Source organism: Ips typographus, linkage group LG1 (genome assembly GCF_016097725.1).
Source record: "Ips typographus isolate SLU linkage group LG1, UJ_Ityp_2.0, whole genome shotgun sequence".
In the NCBI taxonomy this organism is placed as follows: Eukaryota; Metazoa; Arthropoda; class Insecta; order Coleoptera; family Curculionidae; genus Ips; species Ips typographus.
This window is the reverse complement of record NC_138422.1, coordinates 4,634,140-4,657,137: the sequence shown is the minus strand read 5'-3', so window position 1 is coordinate 4,657,137 and position 22,998 is coordinate 4,634,140. Positions and strand designations below refer to the sequence as shown.

At 35.5% G+C, this 22,998-nt stretch overlaps 1 protein-coding gene and 1 long non-coding RNA gene across 3 annotated transcripts; both read left to right on the top strand.

The window, feature by feature from the left end:
- Positions 1-7,256: 7,256 nt before the first annotated feature.
- On the top strand, positions 7,257-8,246 carry LOC145732074 (uncharacterized). The gene is made up of 2 exons (XR_014178945.1): positions 7,257-7,823; positions 7,941-8,246. It is a non-coding gene; the product is annotated as an uncharacterized LOC145732074 (long non-coding RNA).
- Positions 8,247-13,478: 5,232 nt separating this feature from the next.
- LOC145725663 (L-dopachrome tautomerase yellow-f2-like) lies at positions 13,479-20,755 on the top strand. Of its 2 annotated transcripts, none has more exons than XM_081974510.1 (6): positions 13,479-13,724; positions 14,369-14,559; positions 14,708-14,980; positions 15,693-15,866; positions 19,344-19,633; positions 20,355-20,755. In XM_081974510.1, exons 1-6 carry the CDS (start codon positions 13,564-13,566, stop codon positions 20,691-20,693), a joined length of 1,428 nt encoding a protein of 475 aa, XP_081830636.1. In that variant the 5' UTR covers positions 13,479-13,563; the 3' UTR covers positions 20,694-20,755. The 2 variants fall into 2 exon arrangements, with proteins under 2 accessions (XP_081830636.1, XP_081830631.1); XM_081974505.1 differs by having other exon boundaries at positions 14,366-14,559.
- Positions 20,756-22,998: the final 2,243 nt, after the last annotated feature.

Here is a 22,998-nt window from a genome sequence, read left to right as displayed (position 1 = left end):
AAAATACAAAAACGAAACATTTATTGGAATATTTTAAAGTTGTTTCCTTCATCCATTTCAAATAAGTACACTTAATTTTCTTCAAATTAGTCAATTTGTCATATTTATTCAAAATTCTACTAGGACTGCCTATAACAAAGTTGTAAGATCAAATAGCTCTAAGGTTATGCTCAAGTGGCGCCCCTATACTAGTTATCGTAAAACTAAGCATCAAATCTAATTATACACTTATTAAAGGCCCCGATGTCAAATTTTGGTCTATTTTCAATTTTTATTTCACAAAAAAATAAAGTTATGAAAATCATTATCAATCTTGTTAATAATAGGATTCAAATTAATAGTATTGCTATTATAAAGCCTATAATATTAAACGTTTTACCACATAAATACCGCAAATGTCATTTACAGGAAATGTTATTAGATACGATATTACTTTTTCTATATCCTATCCTAAACTAGCAAAATATTCGAATTCTCAGAAATTTTGTGTTTAACTCCGGTCCTGTACGGATTGGACTGATTTAAAAAGTGATAGAAAAACGTTACACCCTCAAGTCAGAGTGAGAGCGCGCCGGTGCGGAGAAGATTTGGTATAAAAACGTACGGGTTAGAAAAAGAGCGCCGACGTGGTTCGGTCGGTATTAGAGAGAGAGACGCTATATAGCCAATCCGACGTGGTTTTTGAGGCCTCGGCGCGGTTTGGCCCTGCCCCGACGCCCACCCACCCCCTTACTCCCACCACCGGGACCGAATTTCACTTGTTTTTAGAGCCAGAGCCAACTTTGGGCTGAAGTTAAAATGACGTTAGAGTTGGAGTGAATAAAACGGTGTAGGAGCTACTTCCTTTCAAAGAAATTCAGTGTGATTTGCTTCTTATATTATTTCTAAAATGCTCCGTTGTTTGATTAACATGAATTTGCAATTTTTAATTTAACCGGGATATTGAGGCTGAGGGTTTATTAATGGAATTAAATATATCCCCGTAAAATAGGTTATTAATTACCGGAATCTGATCAATGCAATTTCATACGTTTCGAGTCAGTGAGCATAATGCGCATTATTAAAAGTGTCGTTGGCAGCCTATGTTTCGCACCCGAAACGTAATGCTGGATGTTATTAAATATTGATTTATTATATGGGCATTATTTCGAGATTTAATATTTAATGTGCGTAACGTATGAGCGACAAATCCGATTTTAGTTGAGTTTTAAAATAAATAAATTATACACTACAGTGGCGTTTCTTTGATTTAAGCGAATAGCAGCAGTAAAACTGTAAAACGTTCTCTAAAGTGAAAAGACACTGACTCAGGCACGGATTATAAGCATATCAATATAGCATATTTCTTACACATCCTCAAATCTAATGGCATATAAACATTAAAAAATGAGAGAAATTGAAAAATATCATTGATTGATGAGAAACAGATATTTTGCACGAACACACGGTCGACCTTTCATAAGGACCAACCCACGCGCCCCTAATCCGATCAAGTTCAATTCTGATAGTCTTTCAAGATTTGCTGGTCCTTCTTACAATAAAACTTAATGGAAAGGATTTAAATACGTAAAATCAATTAAATTAAAACAAATAATAAATAATAAAATCAGATGTGTAGTTTTTTCATTAAAACCCGAACTTTACATAAATTTTGTTTTTATTTACTTTTTATATAGAAGTTGACGCAGTTTTTTAACAGAGATTTTTGAATAACAATAGTAGTCACTATTGAGGTTTATTTCCTAATTCTTTTGAAATTGCTAAAACTATCTTGTGCCTCTAAAAGCAAAATCTAAGAAATTATTTCAATTCCATATTTTAATAAAAACTTATTACCTTAGAACTAACAATTATTATACTACCTACTTATAATTAATTTAAAAATCTGCATAATTGCAAATAAGTAATAATTACATAAATATTTTAACTTGCATGTAAAATATAGTAATAGAGCAATGTCTGCAACAAGCAGATCTAATATTTAATTATTTTAGTTTGAATTTTTTACAAGTGCGTCTCTCTTTGAATTAGTGTCATCTCAATTGTCTTCCCAAACAAATTCGGTTCATGATTTTCAGTATTAAGTATCTTAATGGATATAGTCCTAAAAATTTCGCTAATTCGCTATTTAAGCTGAAAACAGTTTGAATCTGTGGTAATTTCTCAAGGGAATCAAAAATCACTCAAAATCGGTGCGAGTGCGAGAAATGTTGTCTTTCCAAGAAAACGCGAACAGTTAGCCATAGGAGACTTCAATAATTTTCGATAGATAATTAAATTTTGCATCTACTTTAACCATAAAATAGGTGGTCTTCAAAAATTTTGAGACATCCTGTATGAGCTAGACAATTTCTCACCCATGGATCCCAAAACTTGATCATTTAGCAGCTCCCAAGCCAATTTTGATTAATAAAAATCAAACAGAGGTTGAGTAATTAAACCTTAAAATTAGTTCTAAATTTTTACAAATTAACGAATGTCTGAGAAACTGTAAAGTTCAGACCTTTTATTTTCAACGTAGAAACGTTCTGAAAATCAAATAAAATACTAGGTATTCCATTTGAAAAATATAACTTTGATACTTTTTCAGCATTTGGGACAATCGGTCTATCGATCTGGAAAATATTTTTAAAAGATACCTCCAATAGGTCTATATCCATCCCAGAATCAAAACTTTGTTGAAAGTGAATACTTTAGTCACAATTTTCCGAGTCGAATAACATGAATAACCCTGTATATCCAATAGCAACCAACTGTGCGTAAAGAGGGTTATTACGTAACGGAAAACTATGCGTAATTAGCTATTAACATTGAGGTCGTAGGTAAAATATGTAACATGCTTCGAGGCAGCATGTCTACTTTGGTGTGAAAGCCCCCTTACTTTTACATAAATAGTGACATTTGGTATTTCGAAAGGGAAAAAGACTGGGCTCATAAATATGCACATTATAATTTATAGGAGCTGTAAAATTTTTGAAAGAAAATTCTTCAGGTTTGTGCGGTCAGTAGTCCACAAAACAAATTGCTTATTGTCTGGGTAATCTGTCCTATCTTTCGTCTCTGAAAAGTAACGGTATCTAACATTTCGCAAAAACCTTTTTGACCCCAATTAACCAGGTTCGGGTTAAACTCCTTTTTTAAATTATTTTATGGAACACCCTGTTCCTAATCTCATTTTTGAATTCCACGGAGGGAGCCTCTATAGTTGGATTCTTACCTTTTGAGAATGACGTCATCTTCTTACATCTTTGTTTCTCGCATATCAAACATATGAAATAAACAATTTTAGCAAAAAAGGCACGTTATTAATTTTGTCATCCTGTCAAATTCAAATGTTGACATTTACTGTCACTTTGATATAAACAAATATCTAAGGTATAAAAATGCTGCGCTACAATGAGCAAGCCCAAATGCTAATTCTAAATGTGCTGCTTTTTTTGGAGTACGAAAAGAAACAGTTTCCAGATGTCATCCCAATTGATTATTCCAATGTGTATGATAGAGCATTACAGGCTTTAAAAGTGAGTACTGCTACCCTATGCCGAATAAAAAAGGCTGGAATTCCAGCTGACGACTCCTATTTCAACAACATCTCTAAGAAAATGCCGGTCAGTAAAACCAAAATTTTCACCGCTTTTATGAAAAACAAAGAAGTTGGTAATGTTGGTATGTGAAATTACTATTTTTGCTTTATTGTGCTTTGCACAATAACACAGCACAAAATCAAAGAACATTAATATATTATGTTATTAGGAGAGATTTTTAAGTGAGTGCAAGCACACCTATTCATTGAATGAATGATGATTAAACTGAAACTCTCATGATCATGTGATTTTCAAGGCACTTGATCATCAGTCACTTCCAAACGCACTAATTTTTCAAAGCATTTGTAGGTTAAAATTTGTGATCTAATTCCAGACATGCGTGTTTTTTCACCTGCTGACGTTCTTCTCAAAGGGTAAAATCTTTTTCTGGACGAAACGTGAATATACAGGTATGATAATTTTATAGGAAATTATCTGTATATGAAGAGATCCATTGCAAACATCATTGCTCAATACCATTTTTTATTTACAAACAAATGAAGCTATAAATCTAACGTTTCATACAAATTTACCATCAGGTCGTAATTTTCTTAATGCGCCGCCATTTCAATTAACGTAAATGTAAACAATCAAGACCTCCCGTTACGCAAAAAAAAGAAACGTTGCTCCCCATCTCGGTCGCCCTAAAAACAAAAGAACCGAGTATTTCAGGAAAATTCCTCAAGTGGAAAACTTAGCGCTTCTTTTGTTTTAATTCTGTCTGGTTATTTGCTGAACGGCCGTAGTTGATTTCGACGTGCGTCTTTTGTTTCTTTTTCTAAAAAATAAAAAAACAACAACTTTGCGCGTTTTGCGTTGATTAAAGTGAAATGTTAATTTCCTAAATGCATCTTAATCTGTTCGGAAAAAGATGGCATTTCGAGCTCGTCCAGAAACATCTCAGATTTTGCCTCAAAGATTCATTATGCTGGATAATAACGTTTAAGAGCCCTATTTACATTGTTGTCATTTAATGCATAAAAGAATAAGGTTTGAGGGTTGCCTCAGCGCGGTATGCATAAAGAACAGGAGCGCTTTACAGAGATCAAGTAGTCGAGATAATAAACTCGATTGTTTTTAAATCAGGGGTTCTCAAACAGTTACTGACGCTCTCTTTATAATACAGTTCTGCTAATAAGCAAAAGCACAAGCATTTGACTTTTTATTTGTGACAATGCACAATATTTTGATTGTGATATTTGTTTATTTATTTGTCACATACAAAACATTTGTCTATCTATTACATTGTTGAGACATCCTATTTTTGTTTGATTTTCCCCCTATTAAAAATCGCGCTCAATCAACAACAGACTAGAAAACTCCCAGCTAAATCCTAAAATGATTACTTGTAAATCTACCACAAAATCAGTTATTTTAAAAAATATTGAAAAAACTTCAAACAGAACTATTAATATACAAAAAGGTCTATTTAAACAGTTTAACTGTATAATAGTAGTATTTTCAACTTTCTTGAACCTCCATAGCAGAGAAAGTCAGGAATTTTTTTTTAATAAATTTTTTTATGGTCACAAAAAGATTCCCAACAACGTAATGATTGGGCATTATGTTCTCTCTAACGCCCTTGGTACATAAATAGCTATTATAAACCAGAACATGTGTAAACTACACAAAAAAATCTATACTCCTGTGTTGTCAACTGTCATCAAGGTGAAAATGGGCGGCGTTGTCAATGTTATAAAAAACAAACCGAATTTGAAGACTATTGATTTATGATCTTTGAAATGTCACATTTAATGTCAGAATCGTGTTTGTTTACATTTTGAACAGTGGTTTTCACTGTTTTAACGACATTTTTTAGTATTGAAGGCGAGGAAAGCTTAGTTTTAGCGTTTTAAGACCTAGATTAATGATTTTGAGATCCAATCTGTTTTTAACTCCGCATTTGTGTATAAGCTTTGAGTAATAATGGAGATTGGTTTGTTGCGCCAATTTTTAGGTAGAAGCTTAAAAATTCAACTTATTGGTGAGATCAAGTGCCTTAGTAAGTGGTAGTACTTTAGCTTTAGTACTGCAGAAACATTTTCAGATCAAACTATAGAGCTAAGCTTCACACAATAATCTAATAGAATAGAGTTGTTTGGAGCCACTATTCGACGGTTTTGTCATAGCAAACAGCCAAATAGCAGGTTGTTAAGATGTTGTTTGTCTACAAGTGAACCGTTGAATGATGACTGCTGAAACGTAAAATAGGATCACAAAGGAGGAAAAATTTCTAAAACGCTGTTATTTACGTCAAACTTTGACACTTGGTGAGATAATCGGTGATCGGAATAGCTCAAAAACAGACAATATTGCGCACTATCGCCGACATATTTTATGGCGCGTAATTTAAATTTCCATATCTATGCAATGTTATTTTCCAGTAAGTTCGGTTGACAATAGAATCACCTGTGAAATGACGTGCAACTAACGTTATAATAATCAGGGTGTATACTAGATTGTATTAAAATGGTAACAGTTTGAGTGTCACTGTTAAAATCCGAAATAGAATAGCTCAGGATGTTCCCAGATAAATGTGCAGAGATAAGTCGGTAGTTTAGTGTAACAATGCGGCCGTATCACGTGGGTTTGTGTCTCCCCCCATTGATCTCCCGATTGCCATCCGTATGCGGAATTGATTCATTTTGGTACACCGAGACTTTATTCCAATATATTCCCCTTATCTGATGGAAACCTCATCAGAATGATAGTAGCATCCATAATACTTGAACTTTATACAGTGTGTCCACAATAGATGGTACCGTAGACGTTTGTAGAGATCTGCTGAAAATTGTTCTTATTTGGTTATTTTGATTCGAGAAAGAACAAGCTTTGTTCAGAGTTTAATAATAAGGACTAACGAACTATTATTACGGGAAGAAATTGATTCTGGAAGTAACTAGAGAACGGCTCAATTTTGTACAAATTTGGAGTGTAGCCTAGGTTGGGTCCAAACTCTCTACCTAAAATATTTTGCGGTGTTGCCAGGTCGGAAAGAACACCAATGGAACACTCTGTCTCTAATCTCACTTTTGAATTCCTCGCAAGAATGTTCGCAATTGATGCTAATACTTTCCTATACCTATCTTATTCATAAAAATGGTGGAATTGTCAGCACAACGGTAGTCTAAACATTAATTAAATTCTCAAGTTCTGAAAGATGGAACAGTGAGTTCCATCCTTTCCTTTTTTGTTTCACTGACAGAGCATATTTCGATGCCATTATCTTTTAATTCATTAATTATTTCTTGAACCTTTGTTGTCCAGGACATGACATTCCAGGTGGCAATTCTAAGTTTGTTATTTTCCAATTCGCAATGCTTTTTCTCCCAGGGGTCGTCATCTTTGAGTGAGTCCGACTCCTAGGCGTTTTCGGGTCTGTGAGCTAGGCTACTTTTTACCCTACGTAGGCTAGCCTGGCTTAGAAATCCTCTTCCTTTGCCACCCGGTGAGTTGCTCAATCCACCGATCCAGGCGGAGATAAAAAAAAATCCATACTCTCCAAAGTATCTCAGTACCATTCAAGTACCTCAGATTAACAGTGGAGATTATAACAGTAAGTTCCATTTTAAATAATAAAGTTGCTGTTACTTTTTAGTACAAGCGGCAACGTATCAATGAGGAAACTATTTTATATCGATAGAGCGTCACTCATTACGTAAATACGCAAGCTTTCCGAATGACCGTATGTCCACAATTTCATAAACACCAAAGGTACCATTCACTGTTAAACAGTCTGTATACTATAGAAACCAGCTCGAGGCAGCATGGAAGCTCTTGTATTTATAGAAATATCGTTTTTGACACTCAAACATGAAATTTAGTTTTATGAGTCTGAAAGGTTTTTATTGCATTAGGAAGGTACCAAGTTATATTGTGGTAAACCGATATTATTTTACAACGCAATAAACTAGAATTTGTATTTATATTTCGTCTAAACTGTAAAGATTCAATCACAATGCCGCCCGAAAACGGACTCTAAAGGCACGTCGGCAATTTGCGTGTTTATCCATCTCATAAAAAAAGTCCCGCTATTGTTAAGCAGGCGGTCCTTACAATGGTTACCTACTATACCAAAACTAAAAGGTTTGCGGCAATCTCTTTTATGGTTGCCCTGCTACTGTGAACCCTCAAGGGTCCGAACATTAGACAGTACTAATCGTCTACTGGTTCTTGAAGGGTCTTGGCACAGTCTGATCGCAGATCGGACGAAAATCCGGTCCAATATAAATAACATAAGTAAGCAAACATTTGTATTTGAAACTGCAGTAGCGGAAAACTTGTGCCAATATTTGTTTCGAGTTGATTTGTTTCGTAAAGTGGCCTCGTTTTTGAATATTGGTTAAATTTGAACAGAACTCACGCATGTTTTGCCCGATTGAATTGAATGCGATGAGCAAATAGAGGGAATATTATGGAGTTACGGATAACGGGATTAGGATTTACTTGCGGGTGGTACGATTCGTCAAAGAAGAATGCAGCTGATGCCAATAATATTTACAACTTTATTCTGTTTAAGCTATTTTTTGTAACAAAACGAGTTTTGTATATTGGGAGCGTACCACTACATTATTGCTGGTGTGTAGTGCTGACAAAATACGAAATATTATGTTTAAATAAAAACTTGTTTTTTTTTATTGAAAACCCGTTTTGGTTTACCGAAATTTGTTGGAGATATGTTCTATAAATTGGTGGAGACGACTCATTTTCTTGGCTTGTTGAGATTTCCGTCTCACTCCACCAACAAGGTTTCTTGGGAAAATAGAACAACACACTGTTTTGATGACATTTTTTTCGTCTAATCTGATCATTGGGTATTTTTTCCAGTCTAGATCTCCCAGCTGCTCTTCGTCAGAAGTCCATTTCTAGTGCCAATAGACGACGTTCTAAAAATGTATTCATTTGCCACGTTTCACATCGATATAGCACTATGTTATTAAAGATGGAGTGGAACAGGAGACGCTTTTGATGTAGGTTGTAGCCAGTTCAACAAAGTTTGAACAATATAGTATTTTCGGTTATCAATACTTCAAATATGTTCAAGTTTTACCTACAGGCCTGAAGATGATTCATCGGTTGATTTTATGTTTCATTTTCTTAGCTTTAGGTGGGTTCAAAATTATTCTTAAATTTTCAAATTTGTTAAAGAGATGAAATGGCATTTGTTGTTTCTGATTTTAATAGGTTGGCAACACTGTATTGGAAACAGTATTGGAAAATCACAGTTGATAGCCGAAAATGCACTCTACTTTATTAAGAAAGTTTTTCAATCAACTGAACCGTACAAGCGTAAAGAAAACCAAAATGTTTTTGAATGTTAATCTCCTATGCCCATGGTGCTCTTGGACACCTGGGACCTAATTCTTGAAAGCAGGGAACGGAAATCTCAGGAGAAGTGTTGATAGAATGTGACAGAAAGCTGACAATAACGGGTTCCTGTCACATTCTACAGGTCATTCTTTTAATAACTCCCTTCCCTCGTTTCAAGAATACACACCCTGAAAAAATGTCATCCATTATGTAGCATACGTGTTATAAGTATACAAAATACAAAGAAAACAAGAACAAACAAATTTTAACATAAACGCGTGTGTAATGTTTACGTCATCTTGAGTATTACGTCTTCCTGACAGTTAAAGTGTCTAATAAAACCGAACGGCCATTTTAGTTCTGCGCATAAATACAAGGCTTAAAAACTTTCTAATAACTTTATCATAAATACCTGCAACATTAAGTAAAAAATAATATTGTATTAAATAAATAAATCATGTCATGCTTGGCTTAATATAAAATTGCGTGGATAGATCAACACTTAGAACTCCGGGTAATAATTTTGTAAAACGATATAACCCACTATTCCGTTTACTGACAAACAAGCGGCCCAGATTTGATTGTTTACCTTAAAAGTCATTACTTCCCCTAAATTAAACTTACAAGCCTCTCGACTTGCCTTTGCTACACAATGCAAAGAAATAAATAAACGTCCCCGACAAAAAGTCTTTTATACCGACAAATGCCACTGCTGTATTGGTAGCGAAAAGAAGAATTAGTTGGGATTAGGTCTATCTCACAACTTTATTCCAAAGGACACAATAGAATATTTTGAGGACTCTCCAGTCAAGCAGAATGACAGAAATAAAATCGTAAGAAAGAGTCGGTCGTTAAAATGGTTAGTTGTGCAGAGAGTTTCAAGTGAAATGAAATAGAGCTTATTATGTTACGAAATTTAGTGAATACGGTCATAGATTTATGGATAAAAGAGACAACAGAAATAAACGGTGCATATGGGTGGGTATGCACATCCGAATGCCATAAAAATGTCCTGATAAACTCGGTCCCTCCTTGGGGAATATCGGCAGTGCATCGTCTGCGAAATCTGCTCGTATATTCTGCACTCCAATCTTGATCCTGACTTTTGGCTTACCAGAAATCGCGCCAGCATAGATCCAGAACTGGGATCGTTGCCGACCTATACAGGGCCATATATTTGGCACTTTAGCCCTGGGATTTCGAGTTTTGTTGCTCTTTATTGGTTCCGCTTTTATTTCCTTTTACGGCTTTTGTCTCCTGCACAGTGGCGTATAATGAAAAAAACACACACACTGTAATAAAATGTATAAAGTGAATTAAACTCTAATTACAATAAAGCGAGTTTGAACTAATAATACCTGTAAGGTTATTACTAATGATTATTTAATTTTAACCGCGAGATTGAAATTTTGGGTTTGTGTTTCCATATCAGTTTTGAAAATGCCTACTTATACTTACAACTGTCAAGGGTCGCAGGAAAAATTGAAACATTCTATAAGTATAGCAAAAAAATTATTTCTAATAGAAATTACTTACAATACAACAGCTCAGAAGCCTTATGTTACTTACTCACAAGAAGAATTTTTTAAAGAAATTTCCAATTTTATTTCACAATTTCTTAAAGAAACATGGATTTACATCATTTACATGGAAGGAGTAAAGGTGTATTAAGTAGAAGCTAACAAGGTGATTAACTAAAATAGAAAGAAAAAATCAACTGGTAGAAGTGTTAGGAGTGACCTACATGTCACTAAAGTCCCTGATGCACATTAGAACAGCTCAAGTAGATAGCTAAATTGAAACGTTAGTTTTTCGATTATACCTACCCATATACAATAGTATATACAAACATACATGTATGAGTATGTATTACATACTCAGGTGGAAAGTGTTTGATTTCTATCGAGAGATTAGATCGCCGAGACGATGACCAGGTGAACTTTATCTCGAGACACAGAATTCTCCATGTTAAAAGCACTTTAAGAAACGTTTCAGCTCAAAATATTAGAAACACAATAGAATAATGATGACGTTGTCAAGATTGTAAACAAATCACTAATCGTTGTTAAAAATAAAAGAGTATACAAACCACGGTGGAAAGTGTAAATTCTGTCTCGAGATTAAGTTCACTACCTATCTCTGTTTAATTTTTTTTGTCGGTACACTCTTTCTGGAAAGCTTCGTATTCCTATTCGTACCATATGCAAGACTAGTACAACAATAAATCTTCTGTTGCTTGTTAAGCGAGTGCGGAAACTTATCCGAATCTGCCACAAATAAAACACTTGATGGGTTCACTTAAGGGCATCGGTAAAGCAAAACCTCTTATGGGAGATTCAATGCATTTTATGACAATCTTTTAACCCAAATTAAAAAAAAAACTAGGCTAGGTATTGCTGTTTTTTAAACGGCATATGAAAGAAGACACTTGCTAGAATGTGCGAAAGTCAATATAATTTTTCGACGACTGACTTTGAAAGTACCTCATGTACGCTTCCATTTCAAAGCAGAAAGTGGTCATTCGCCGCACGTGCGCAGAAAGTGAATCATTTTCTGCTCTAGAGCGTTTTCGCTTTCTACTAACAATCTAGTCACCAACTTTTTTCGGCGTTTCCATAACAACGCTTGACATACCTGTTTGAAATAACCACATTCCGTCAAAGTGATTTATCGGTGACAATGAGTTCGAGCGACGAAAATGATGTGAGTTGTCCTTCTAATCCACCCCACAGCAGTCGTCGAAAAAATATCGTCTATATTTCGAGCCAAAAGTACTTTTGCCGCTTTTACATGATTGCAGCGTTCGGCTTCGCCTCAAGCTGCAAATTTCATGTGCAAGCGGCAAATATATACTTTCCGCTCTTAATATAGAATATACTATTTAATAGTACGTAAATTAAAATATTTAGAAGCATTTTAACAAAATGATAAAATTACCATAATTTTCAAGTCACTATTTTTCCTACCTGCAAAACTTTTTTGGTGACAAAAATAACTTTCGCACATTCCCCAAACCTTTAGCTATTTAATAAAAAAAAATCACGTAAATAAGTTAAAAATTAAAGTCGTAATTTGGGTTAAAAGATAGGACTAAAAAATTGCTCGAATTAAGGAGCGGAAATCTTGCATCTTTGTTCCATATCACTCTAGGAGCCTCGTCGCTTAAACAGTAATGTCTGTGTTAACACTGCCGTATTTTTATCGACAGAAACAAAGAACGAACACTGTTTTTTATATATTTTTCTACACGTAGGCCAAGCATCGCGATCGAAAAACGTAAAGTCTTTACCGATCCCCTTAATACTTCGATTATTTTGTATGAATATTTACCGAATGCAGTTAATGGATTACGAGATATTGAGTCGATACAGAAAGACATTATGTTTTTCACGTATAATTGGTTGCATCGGTTTTTAAAAAAATCCGAATAATTTTAATGCAAGTTTGCACTTCAAAAATTTGCATAAAAGCTTTTAAAGTGATAATTTACATTACATTAATAAAATAAATAAAAGAATTTCTTTCTTTTTTCGTTTATTTAAATTTGGACCATTCGTTGTTTTATATTTTCATTCGAACAAAAAAATAATTGATAATTTAACAAACTTGTAGGTCTCTACTATTAAACAATTTAAATAGCCAAAGCAAATAATTGATTCAATCAAAATTACACATACAGCTTATTCGTTTAAAGTTAGCCTGAGTTGAAGGGATGTTCAAAAATGTTCTATCTTTATTTATTTTTGAGGTTAGAACACTAACTTTTGTTTTACTTATGGAAGCCATATCTAATTTTATTATCATCTAATAGGCGAAAAAATTACCATTTTATTGATGTATCGTATGGTATACAAATATTTATTTTAGTTTAACAGTTGTCCACTAAACGATTTGCACAATAATGGCCAAAGAAAAAATCATCATTTTTCAGTTTTGTTCAAATATCTCGAAAACAAAACATGCTTGGGTTATTTTTCAAAAGAGATTTTAATTAGCCATGTAATTCTTTAAAACTTTTCTAATTTAAACATTTTTGTAACTTCGATAATAACTGAGATCCCAATGGTGAGCATCGAATTTGGGACAGACTGTATATGTGACATTGATGTTTGTTTGTTTACATCTGTAAATAAGCGAATGATATTTAGAGTGATTTAAATTTTTTTTAAACCTCCAGTGAATAAAAAATTCTTTAAATCGTTGCAAGCGTTGAATAATTGACTAATAATAGGATGAAATTTAATAAAGCTATTTTGTAAAGAAAAACCATATCTGTTCTTAAATCGAGATAATATAGAATATTTATAAAACTCTACTTTTTAAAAACAGCACCCTGTTTTCTAATAATAATTGTGTTTGTCAAAAAGATATATTTTTATTTTTAACATTGTATCTGGTATAGCAATTAGAATTAATTAGTATTTCTCCATAAAACTGATGACACCGTTTTAATCTTGAATGTCATTAAAACCTTCTCGTTTAAATCTCACCAGCTTGAAACCAAACCAAAAACGATTAATGCAACTATCTTGGGAACGCTTTTAAGACCAACTGTAAAACGTAAACAACCATATTTATTTCTGCATGCAACATGATCTCATGTTAGTTCAATGTCAGCTGTTAAACGGATAACTTCTTAAGGTTTTGATAGTGTTAAATAGACTTATTTATGCGATCAAGGAGCGTAATTATGGCGGTTTATGTTTTGTTGCTGACGGTATTATTTTGTGTGACGTACGTTAGGACGGCTGGTCTTAATGAGGAATTTAGCTGGACTAGGATGACGTTTCAGTGGCCTGAAGATCAGCTAAGTTCAAGAGCTGCATACCAGTAAGTAGATATAAATTTTTATTTTTTTAAGAAAATTCTGATTCACTATACACAAATTTGAATATTTATTTATCATTCTTATTTTAGATTTTGCAAAGAAAAATACTACAAAATTTAGTGTTAACTGCTGGTCAATTTTTAACCGGACAACTCGATTTTTTTAGTTAAATTTGAAATAAAATATTTCGAAAGCAAAACAAAATTGTTGTAAATTTAGGACACACTGTATATCACGAGACAAGATACATCCTTTATCTCTAAAGGTGTAGGAATCTACATACGTTTATTTAAACCAAAATGTTTTTCATAAAATAGGAAACGAAGATTGCCCATATAAATGTTAGCATGCCATTAGGAAAGATCTTGCACACACATGACTTATTGAAACATGCAGTAAAATGCATTATTTGGCATAAAGCACAGAACAAATTACAGGAAAATCTAGGTACATCTGTTTGAATCAAATTAATAAGATAGAACTTAATTTCATATGTGGTGCAAATTCTGCAATTAAATTGGGTGAGAACCAATTTGCACCAAACACAGTTGTTACCAACAAATTTAATAAAAGCATAAGTTGATAAAAATTAAATTACTTTTTTCTACAGATTCCCAATAATAACTGTATCTTAACTTATTAACAGGTTGGCTAGAGAAGGAAAGTACAAGAGAAGCGATTCTGGTATAAAATTTGACAGTTCTCCCATCGTCTTTGACGGAGAAACCAACGCGGCTACATCCATTGGTAAAAAAAATAACAGTGCAGGAAACAACAAGGAAAATAATATCAATAATAAAGAAAATATTTCGTACGGCTCTATCGACTATCAATATGGTAAGCTAAAAAAAAATAGTGCTATTATTATTTGTGATTTTCAAAAAAGTGTGATATGATAACCCCAACAAATTTATGGATTTACCCAAACAAGTTGATAATGCTGCTGGTAACCTAATAACCTTTACACCTCCCAATTAATTTACAGTAAACAATATTCCAATGGGTGCCAACGTATGGAAGGATAAACTGTTTATAACTATTCCTAGACGACGTTTAGGGGTGCCATCCACCCTAAACTATGTATCACTAAACAGCCGGAACCGTCACAATGTTCCTCTAAATCCATACCCTAACTGGGATATGAATTTGTATCCAGATACCAGCAGTTCGCTGGAGAATTTTGTTTCTGTTTATAGAATCGCCATCGATGTTTGCGATAGGATGTGGTTTGTCGATACTGGAATTGTTGAAACACTAGGTAAGAGTGATTTAGTGAAATAATGCAATACTGCGAATACTGTGTATACCTACATATGTGTGAATTTTGTAACACGTTTTCTAACATTCTCCAGACAAATTATTTGTGGCATCTATGTTCTACTTTTTAATTCTTAATCTTCTTCCCTTCTCTCTTCTTAGAAGAATATTAAAATTCTTGTGTCATATTTTAAAATTTTTGAAAGTTAATTAGGTGTCGTTTTGTTTAAGTTTTTTTGATTATTCAAGAATAAAAACCTATTGCGTTTTTGTTTCTTTCGGCTACAGTAGAAATAACATTTAAATTCACAACAGTATGCAAAAGCTACGCTAACTTTCCTGACCTACGTAAAATGTCGGTATCAATGCATATAAACTAAGCTACAAGGAAATACTTTTATAAATTCTAATGCTGGCAATGACATTGAACTAGATTAACTATTCTCGGAAACTTGAATATTAATATTTTCTTAAAGCTATTGGATCGTTTATGCTAGTGTTAAATGAAGTAAATCCTTTTTAATTGGTTCTAAACAACCTACCCAAGAATGCAAATTTATAGGAACACATAAATATCAAGGCGTGTAATTATCGCTTTATCGAGGTATGCTTGTTGTTGATAAACAGGTCAAACATGTCGATGAAATTATTACTTTACAGTAAAGTCATTTTTTATATGAAGGTCATAGTTAAAACATCATTTCTTTCAACAGGAAACAGAACCATAGTAAAGCCCCATCAACTGGTAATCATAAATCTGCAAACCGACAAAGTTATTCACCGGTTTAACTTCCCAGAGAACGTGCTGACACCTGTTACTGTGTTGGCTAGTCTGACAATTGATACACCGAAAGGTTCCTGTGGGGATGCTTTTGCATATTTTCCAGGTATGTTGGTTATAATTTGACCTTACTGTATCATTTACTGTTTTAGAAAATTTGTGAAGATTTACATGGGCATATCAAAGAGAGTCAGCTGTTCTGTAATTTTTATGAATCTTATTGATGTGCTTCACATAGTTTACCAAATATTACAAAAGTTTTACCAAATTGTGAATACATTTTTTATAACTATGATGTTTCTTCACAATATGTTAAGTGTTTTATTTTAAGCCAGAAGAACTTCTGAAGAAGAGCTTTTTTTTGAACTTTGAATGAAAAAAATGTATGATTACCGATGATTTACTTTGAATGTTTAGGATTGAGGAATTATTAGTTTGGACACCAGTGACACGACGCTAAGGTAACGACACAAAAAAGACAAGTTGCAGAAAAGTGGCTTTTCAAATGCTGTTTGAGGGAAAGTGCTAATAACACTCACAACATAACAAGTAATAAAAGGAAGCAAGCAAATAAATACACAACTTTTTTGTCATGGGGTTTTTGCTTTTTTATCGTTAAAAAAGATACTTTGTTTTTCCTATTTGGATTGGATTGTTAAGTTTTTTTTTTAAATCAAGATATTGTAACATAAAGATTACACTAGGTGCCGTTACCCTAAGTTGCCCCGGTCTCCCCCAGTACAATGTTTGTGTCAGCAAGATTGGCGAATTGGGGTCATGATGTGGGTATAAATACTGCACCAAAAGCACGTACAGATTACCGAACTCTGGGGTCTTCCCCAGAGGGAAGTCACTGACTGATCTCCGGGTTAGTCTGGGTACGCCTATTGTGCAACTTAAAAGTGGAGCAGTAGGTGACCAAGTGCCACACCCTAGATCAGCCCTAACAAAGGAATTAGTGTGGACGCGCAGCACGAGTTGCCGTTCCAGCTTACCTCCCTTTGTTAGGCTCTTCGCGTCTTTGCCGGCTCGGTGAATGCCCTCGGACCTAAGTCTAGGGTTCATTCACCACCGCTAAAGCGTTGCCCTCCGTGTACCTTTGCCTAGAAGCCAGACCACGTCATGGTCCCCGCCATCTTAGCCATCTGGGGGTAAGATTATCGTCTAGAGATTAAGGCACTATTACGTAATAAAGAGTGGGTTACCTGTGGAAACCTGAGTATTCTTCCCCCTCAACCAACCCTTAACGTGACATGGTGGAGGCGCCTCGTTTCATCCCCGTCTGCTAATCTTCACATTAGTGGACACGCCCTCGCAGACGCAGTTAACGGCGCAGGAAAAAGGTACAGAAGCTCAAGTGGAAGAAGATAAGCTAAGACAAGGGCCAGAAGGGTAAGGAAGAGACATAGCGAAAACACAATGATAGGTTGTGGAAGAAAAAGGGCTAGCCTGCAGGTCCACAGTTGCTTGAACTGAGTAGGGCAATGTCAAGGAGGGGCCTGTAGGACGCTCTAAGAAGGCAACCATAGCGCAACATTTTTGGTGCATAGCAGCACATTATTTTTGTATTATATTGGGTATGGTAAAAGGAAAATTTTCTTAATTAGGTTTCATAGAATATGTGTATAGTTAGCGCAATTATTTATTTACAATATCTTGATTTCTAGGCCAGTGTCGCGATCCCTGACCTAAGTGTAGGTATGTGATGACCTAGCAAATTCGTGCAATTATGAAGTTCTAGGTTACAACAACAAAGTGTACAGGTTTACATAATGATTTTATTTATGTTTTAAGAGATGTATGGCAAACAAAGTAATGATTGGGATCTTGTTTTATTTTTTTTTAGGGTCAACCTGGCAATCTTGTTGCGTCTATCGATCAACTGCTACAGCCTTGTTGAAAAGCGAACTAGCCTTATGTCTTGAAGAAGCCGACATCTTCAGATGGGTCCCGCCACGACGGTCCTACTTACACTCGTGTGCACCCGAAGTCTTTAATAAGTCGAGCTGAAGAAGCATCTCCAGATGGGCTCACGTTAATTAGGAAGAAATATACTTGTCCAAGGATAGGTGTGCTAAAGGAGCACGCAAAAGGACACAATATGAAGAAATGAAGCTAAGCGATGAAGTTTGCCGCTTAGAGAATAGAGTGCCAAGAGAAGGCACTATGATGAGATGAAGCCTAGGTGAAGCGTTTCCACTTAGACGATGGTGCCAAAGAAGGGTACAATGAGCAATTTACGGAATTTCGCTTAATAAGGAAGGCAATAAGATAGGCGCAACAGCAAGGTTGAAAGGTGACCCAATGTAACATTTGTGATATTTTAAAGTACACCCCTATCTCTCGCAAGCATTAAGAATAGGACTATATTAAGCTGTAATCTAGTGAAGAAATAAAGGACTCGTTCCACCACCTTTATACACCCTATAGCATTTAAGATTAACATTAGTATATGTAGACTTTACGTATAAGTTTCGCTTTTAGTGTTCGGGGCGAACACTTTCTAGGGGAGGGGCATGTAACATAAAGATTACACTAGGTGCCGTTACCCTAAGTTGCCCCGGTCTCCCCCAGTACAATGTTTGTGTCAGCAAGATTGGCGAATTGGGGTCATGATGTGGGTATAAATACTGCACCAAAAGCACGTACAGATTACCGAACTCTGGGGTCTTCCCCAGAGGGAAGTCACTGACTGATCTCCGGGTTAGTCTGGGTACGCCTATTGTGCAACTTAAAAGTGGAGCAGTAGGTGACCAAGTGCCACACCCTAGATCAGCCCTAACAAAGGAATTAGTGTGGACGCGCAGCACGAGTTGCCGTTCCAGCTTACCTCCCTTTGTTAGGCTCTTCGCGTCTTTGCCGGCTCGGTGAATGCCCTCGGACCTAAGTCTAGGGTTCATTCACCACCGCTAAAGCGTTGCCCTCCGTGTACCTTTGCCTAGAAGCCAGACCACGTCATGGTCCCCGCCATCTTAGCCATCTGGGGGTAAGATTATCGTCTAGAGATTAAGGCACTATTACGTAATAAAGAGTGGGTTACCTGTGGAAACCTGAGTATTCTTCCCCCTCAACCAACCCTTAACGTGACTCATTAATATGCCAATATGAGATTGGATAAGTAACACATTTATTTTTTAAATTTTATTGCCACGTAGCTCAAAAACACAGCCAAGTGTAAAGACCAAATTTTTCAAAGTGCCCTTATTGCATTTAAAGCAGTTAAAAACGCCATTATTGAAACCATTAATCGTCCCTCACTACTTAAATTTTAATCAAAACTTCGCAAAAACAGACTTACTGACAACGTTTATAGTTTAAGTTCAATGTTACTTTGACTCTTACAAAATTTTCACACGATCTGTTACAGTCAAAGTAACATTTAAGCTTTTTGCTTTTTTGCACGATTTTATAAAATTAGATTTTTTGTAAGAGCAAAGATATGTTTTGAACAAAATTCCACAATGTTGCGCAACATTTCGGAAAAAATTGGTCAAATAAATTATAGTTTCGCACTCGTAAATCATCACAAATTTCTCAACAAAAATAAAATGCATCAACATACTAATAATAATTTGTTTTGTAGATCTAGCAGGGTATGGTGTCATAGTTTACAGTTTGCGTAAAAATCGAGCTTGGAGAGTCACACACAATTACTTCTTCCTCGAACCGCTAGCAGGAAATTTCAGAATAGCAGGTCATTCTTTTCAGTGGAACGATGGAGTGTTCAGTTTGGAGCTGACCGATATCAAATCAGATGGATATCGTGACATGTATTTCCATGCAATGGCAGGCACCCATATGTATAAAGTATCCACCAGGATATTAAGGAACGAGACTTTGGCAACCAGAAGTTATCATGGAGATGACTTTATTGTAAGTTTTGCCTGCGTATAATTAATATGAAGAAAGTTCTCAAATATTGGTCGAGAATGACAGAGTGAACAGAAAATGTGTGTGGAGTTTCTTTAGGTGCGACTGCCGAGGCGTAGGTTGAAGAAGAATTGAAGGGTGCGGTTGAAGAACCTACTTGATGAGCGTCACTTTGTTCCAAATTGCCAGCTTCGATGTCCTGCTTGTGGTCGCTCTGGCTTTTTGTCTGGCGTATTGTATGTGGCTTCTCCACGTGAGTTTCTTGTCCATCTTGACCCCAAGGTACGTCGCCACGTTGCGCCACTCAATGTCCATGTCTTTTGACCTGACGTTGCCTTCTATCCTCATTTTTGGTCTTCTTTTGAAGACTATGGCCTGCGTTTTCTCCGCGTTTAGGTCTATCTTCCATTTCTCCGATGCTGTGGTCTCCTTTTGAAGATATCCGGTCAGGAGTCGGCAGCTCCTGCTCCATGATCGCAGTGTCATCCGCGTAGAGCGCTAAGTTGGTCCGCTGAGTTCTAGGTGGATCTGAAACATAAATGTTATAGAGAAATGGCGACAGTACTGCACCTTGCGGCATTCCTGCTTCCATTTCCCTATAACTCGAGTGGACTTGGTAAATTGAAAATCAAAAACATTTTATTTTGATATCCTCTGTTCACCTTCATTCTTGACTGACAGTTTTTGGATATCTTACGCATAATAAAGTTATTTCTTTGTATAGGTTATTGGTGATCGAGGTCCAAACTCCCAGACTTCTACTGCAGACATTCACAAACCAACTGGAACCATGTTTCTGGCATTAGTCAATCAGAACGCATTAGGATGCTGGAATGTGAATAACGAATTGTCCACTATTTCTTTAGTGCAGAAAGACGATCAAAAGATGATTTACCCGTCTGATGTTAAAGTTTTTGGAGACAAAGTCTTCGTTCTCACAAATACTATGCCTGGGTTTTTGTATGGCCGCCTCAACTACGATGAAACTAACTTTAGGGTGTGGGCGAATGACGTCAGAAAAGCAATAGAAGGAACCAAGTGCCAAACTAGAATATCCACATAGTAACCATTATCATTGTACGAACGAGTATTAGTAAACTGACAGAAAAAAGTGTCTTAATTTGTCGAGCCATTTTTATTATAATACGCCTGGAAAGCAATTTTTAATCGCAATCATTAAACCTTTAACCCTCTTTTGTGAAGCACATACGCGCAAATGTGCATATGAATCAAGCTTCCACATACGTTCGTGGCAGCTTAACTGGGGGGATAAATCCACTGAGGTTTTAGTGCTAGAGATTATCTTTTTATTTCAGCCTGTGATACTATAGTCGGATTTTTACCTTTTGAGAATGACGTCATCTTTTTACATCTTTGTTTCTCGCATATCAAACATGTGAAATAAACAATTTTTACAAAAAAGGCACGTTATTAATTTTGTCATACTGTCAAATTAAAAACGTTGACATTTACTGTCAGATTGATATAAACCAATATCAAAGGTATAAAAATGATGCGCTACAATGAGCAAGCCCAAATGCTAGTTCTAAATGTGCTGCTTTCTTTGGAGTACGAAAAGAAACAGTTTCCAGATGTCATCCCAATTGATCATCAGTCACTTCTGAACACACTAATTTTTCAAAGCATTTGTAGGTTAAAACTTGTGATCTAATTCCAGACATGCGTGTTTTTTCACCTGCATGACGTCATTCTCAAAGGGTAATAATTTGACTATAGTTTTTATTATTTATACCAAGTAATATTTATTATACACTAGTAGAAGATCATGCTTACTAATAATGAAAGATGTCCATACAGTATGGAACTAATTCATTATTTTTTAAATGACAGGAGCAAATATGTACATTATTCAATGTTAAGTATTCAGAAAGACCCACAAGTAGTCTCGTTTTTAGCAAAATTGACAAAACTTTTTGAAACAGATTTGATTGAAATCGATTGACGAAACGACGTCCTACACTTGCTGATTATAGAAAACTAAACATTTTATTATCAACCAAAGGAAATATTAATAACAATGTAGGTACGTCAGCATGGTCTTGAACAATAATCCGGCTTTTACGTCAGTTCATAAGTCTCGAAGATGACCTCTCGATGATCTCATTATCGAGAAGTCCGAGAGGTACGTCATCGCCTTGGATAATGTCCGCCGCAGATGTGGACAAAACGCTAGGAGGGATTTCCATTGGACCACGCCTTTAAGCCCGGATAAGTTTCATATTTTAAGTCAAGTTTCATGGTCTGACAAATCAAATTAATTGGCATATAGTTTTCAAATTGAAATTACAGCGCTAATCAGTTAATCCTTTTTTGTGCAAGACATTCATTTGGATAATTACACTTTCTAAAAGTTAACGATAGGCAAGGATGAAAACAATGTTGCATGTGCTCTTCCTTATCATAAGTTGATGACGCATGGGTAAACTGGCTCCGCGAGATCTGTAGTATGCTATGTTTGTGACTTCGTAGAAGCTGACATGCCCAAAAAGACCACTGACAAAAGTAACAGGGCCCTAAAAGCCATTCAATGCTGGATAAAGGTTAACAAACTCCAGATAGTTCTTGAAGAAGACCACTTTTTTTTGTGGTTTTATTAACCATCAGACACACAAAAAGACATAGGAAATCGTCCCGAGAAAAGCTCCAAATTTTAGGAAGTCACGTTAGATTTGATTTTTTGTGCTTTCTTTCTTTGACAAAACACGTGGACGCCAATTGACGGCAAAAGCCATAAAGATCATCAAATCACTTAACATACTGTTCAGTAATACAAACGAGACCATCATGTCTGGGTCCGAGCTGCAGCTTTTCAGTCGGCTCTATCTAAGAAGCATTTGCCTAACCAAGCGCATTTAAGTTTCAGAAATGATTTAAAAATCTGATTAATTCACTGGAAGACTAGACTAGCCCTATGCTCAATTTTATAATATCGGAGTTAAACCGGTTAAAACAAATTCGTAAAGGCAGTGCCAGAAGAAATACTATCTAAAGGTTATGACAACAACAAAATAATGAATCATTCAATCTCTCTCGTGAGGATCTGTCGAACGGGGGCTATACCATCTCTCCCAGAATTAACAATTCCTACACACTGAAATACCTGGGCAGGACTCCTTGTTTGACCGCACTAGATTCTACGAGCACAAAGCTTCTTTGGAATCTCGACTGGTAGGGGACAAAGTGGAACAACATGGTGGAAATACTGTTCAAATGTCCACAGAACTGAAGAATGGAGGAGAAGGAAGAAAAGAGATTTCAAAGTCAGGCTTACAAAAAGAAATTTGGCGGCGCTTATAGTGTTGTTATGTCTATTTGTTTATACCAGAAGTAACTATTGTTATTTGACA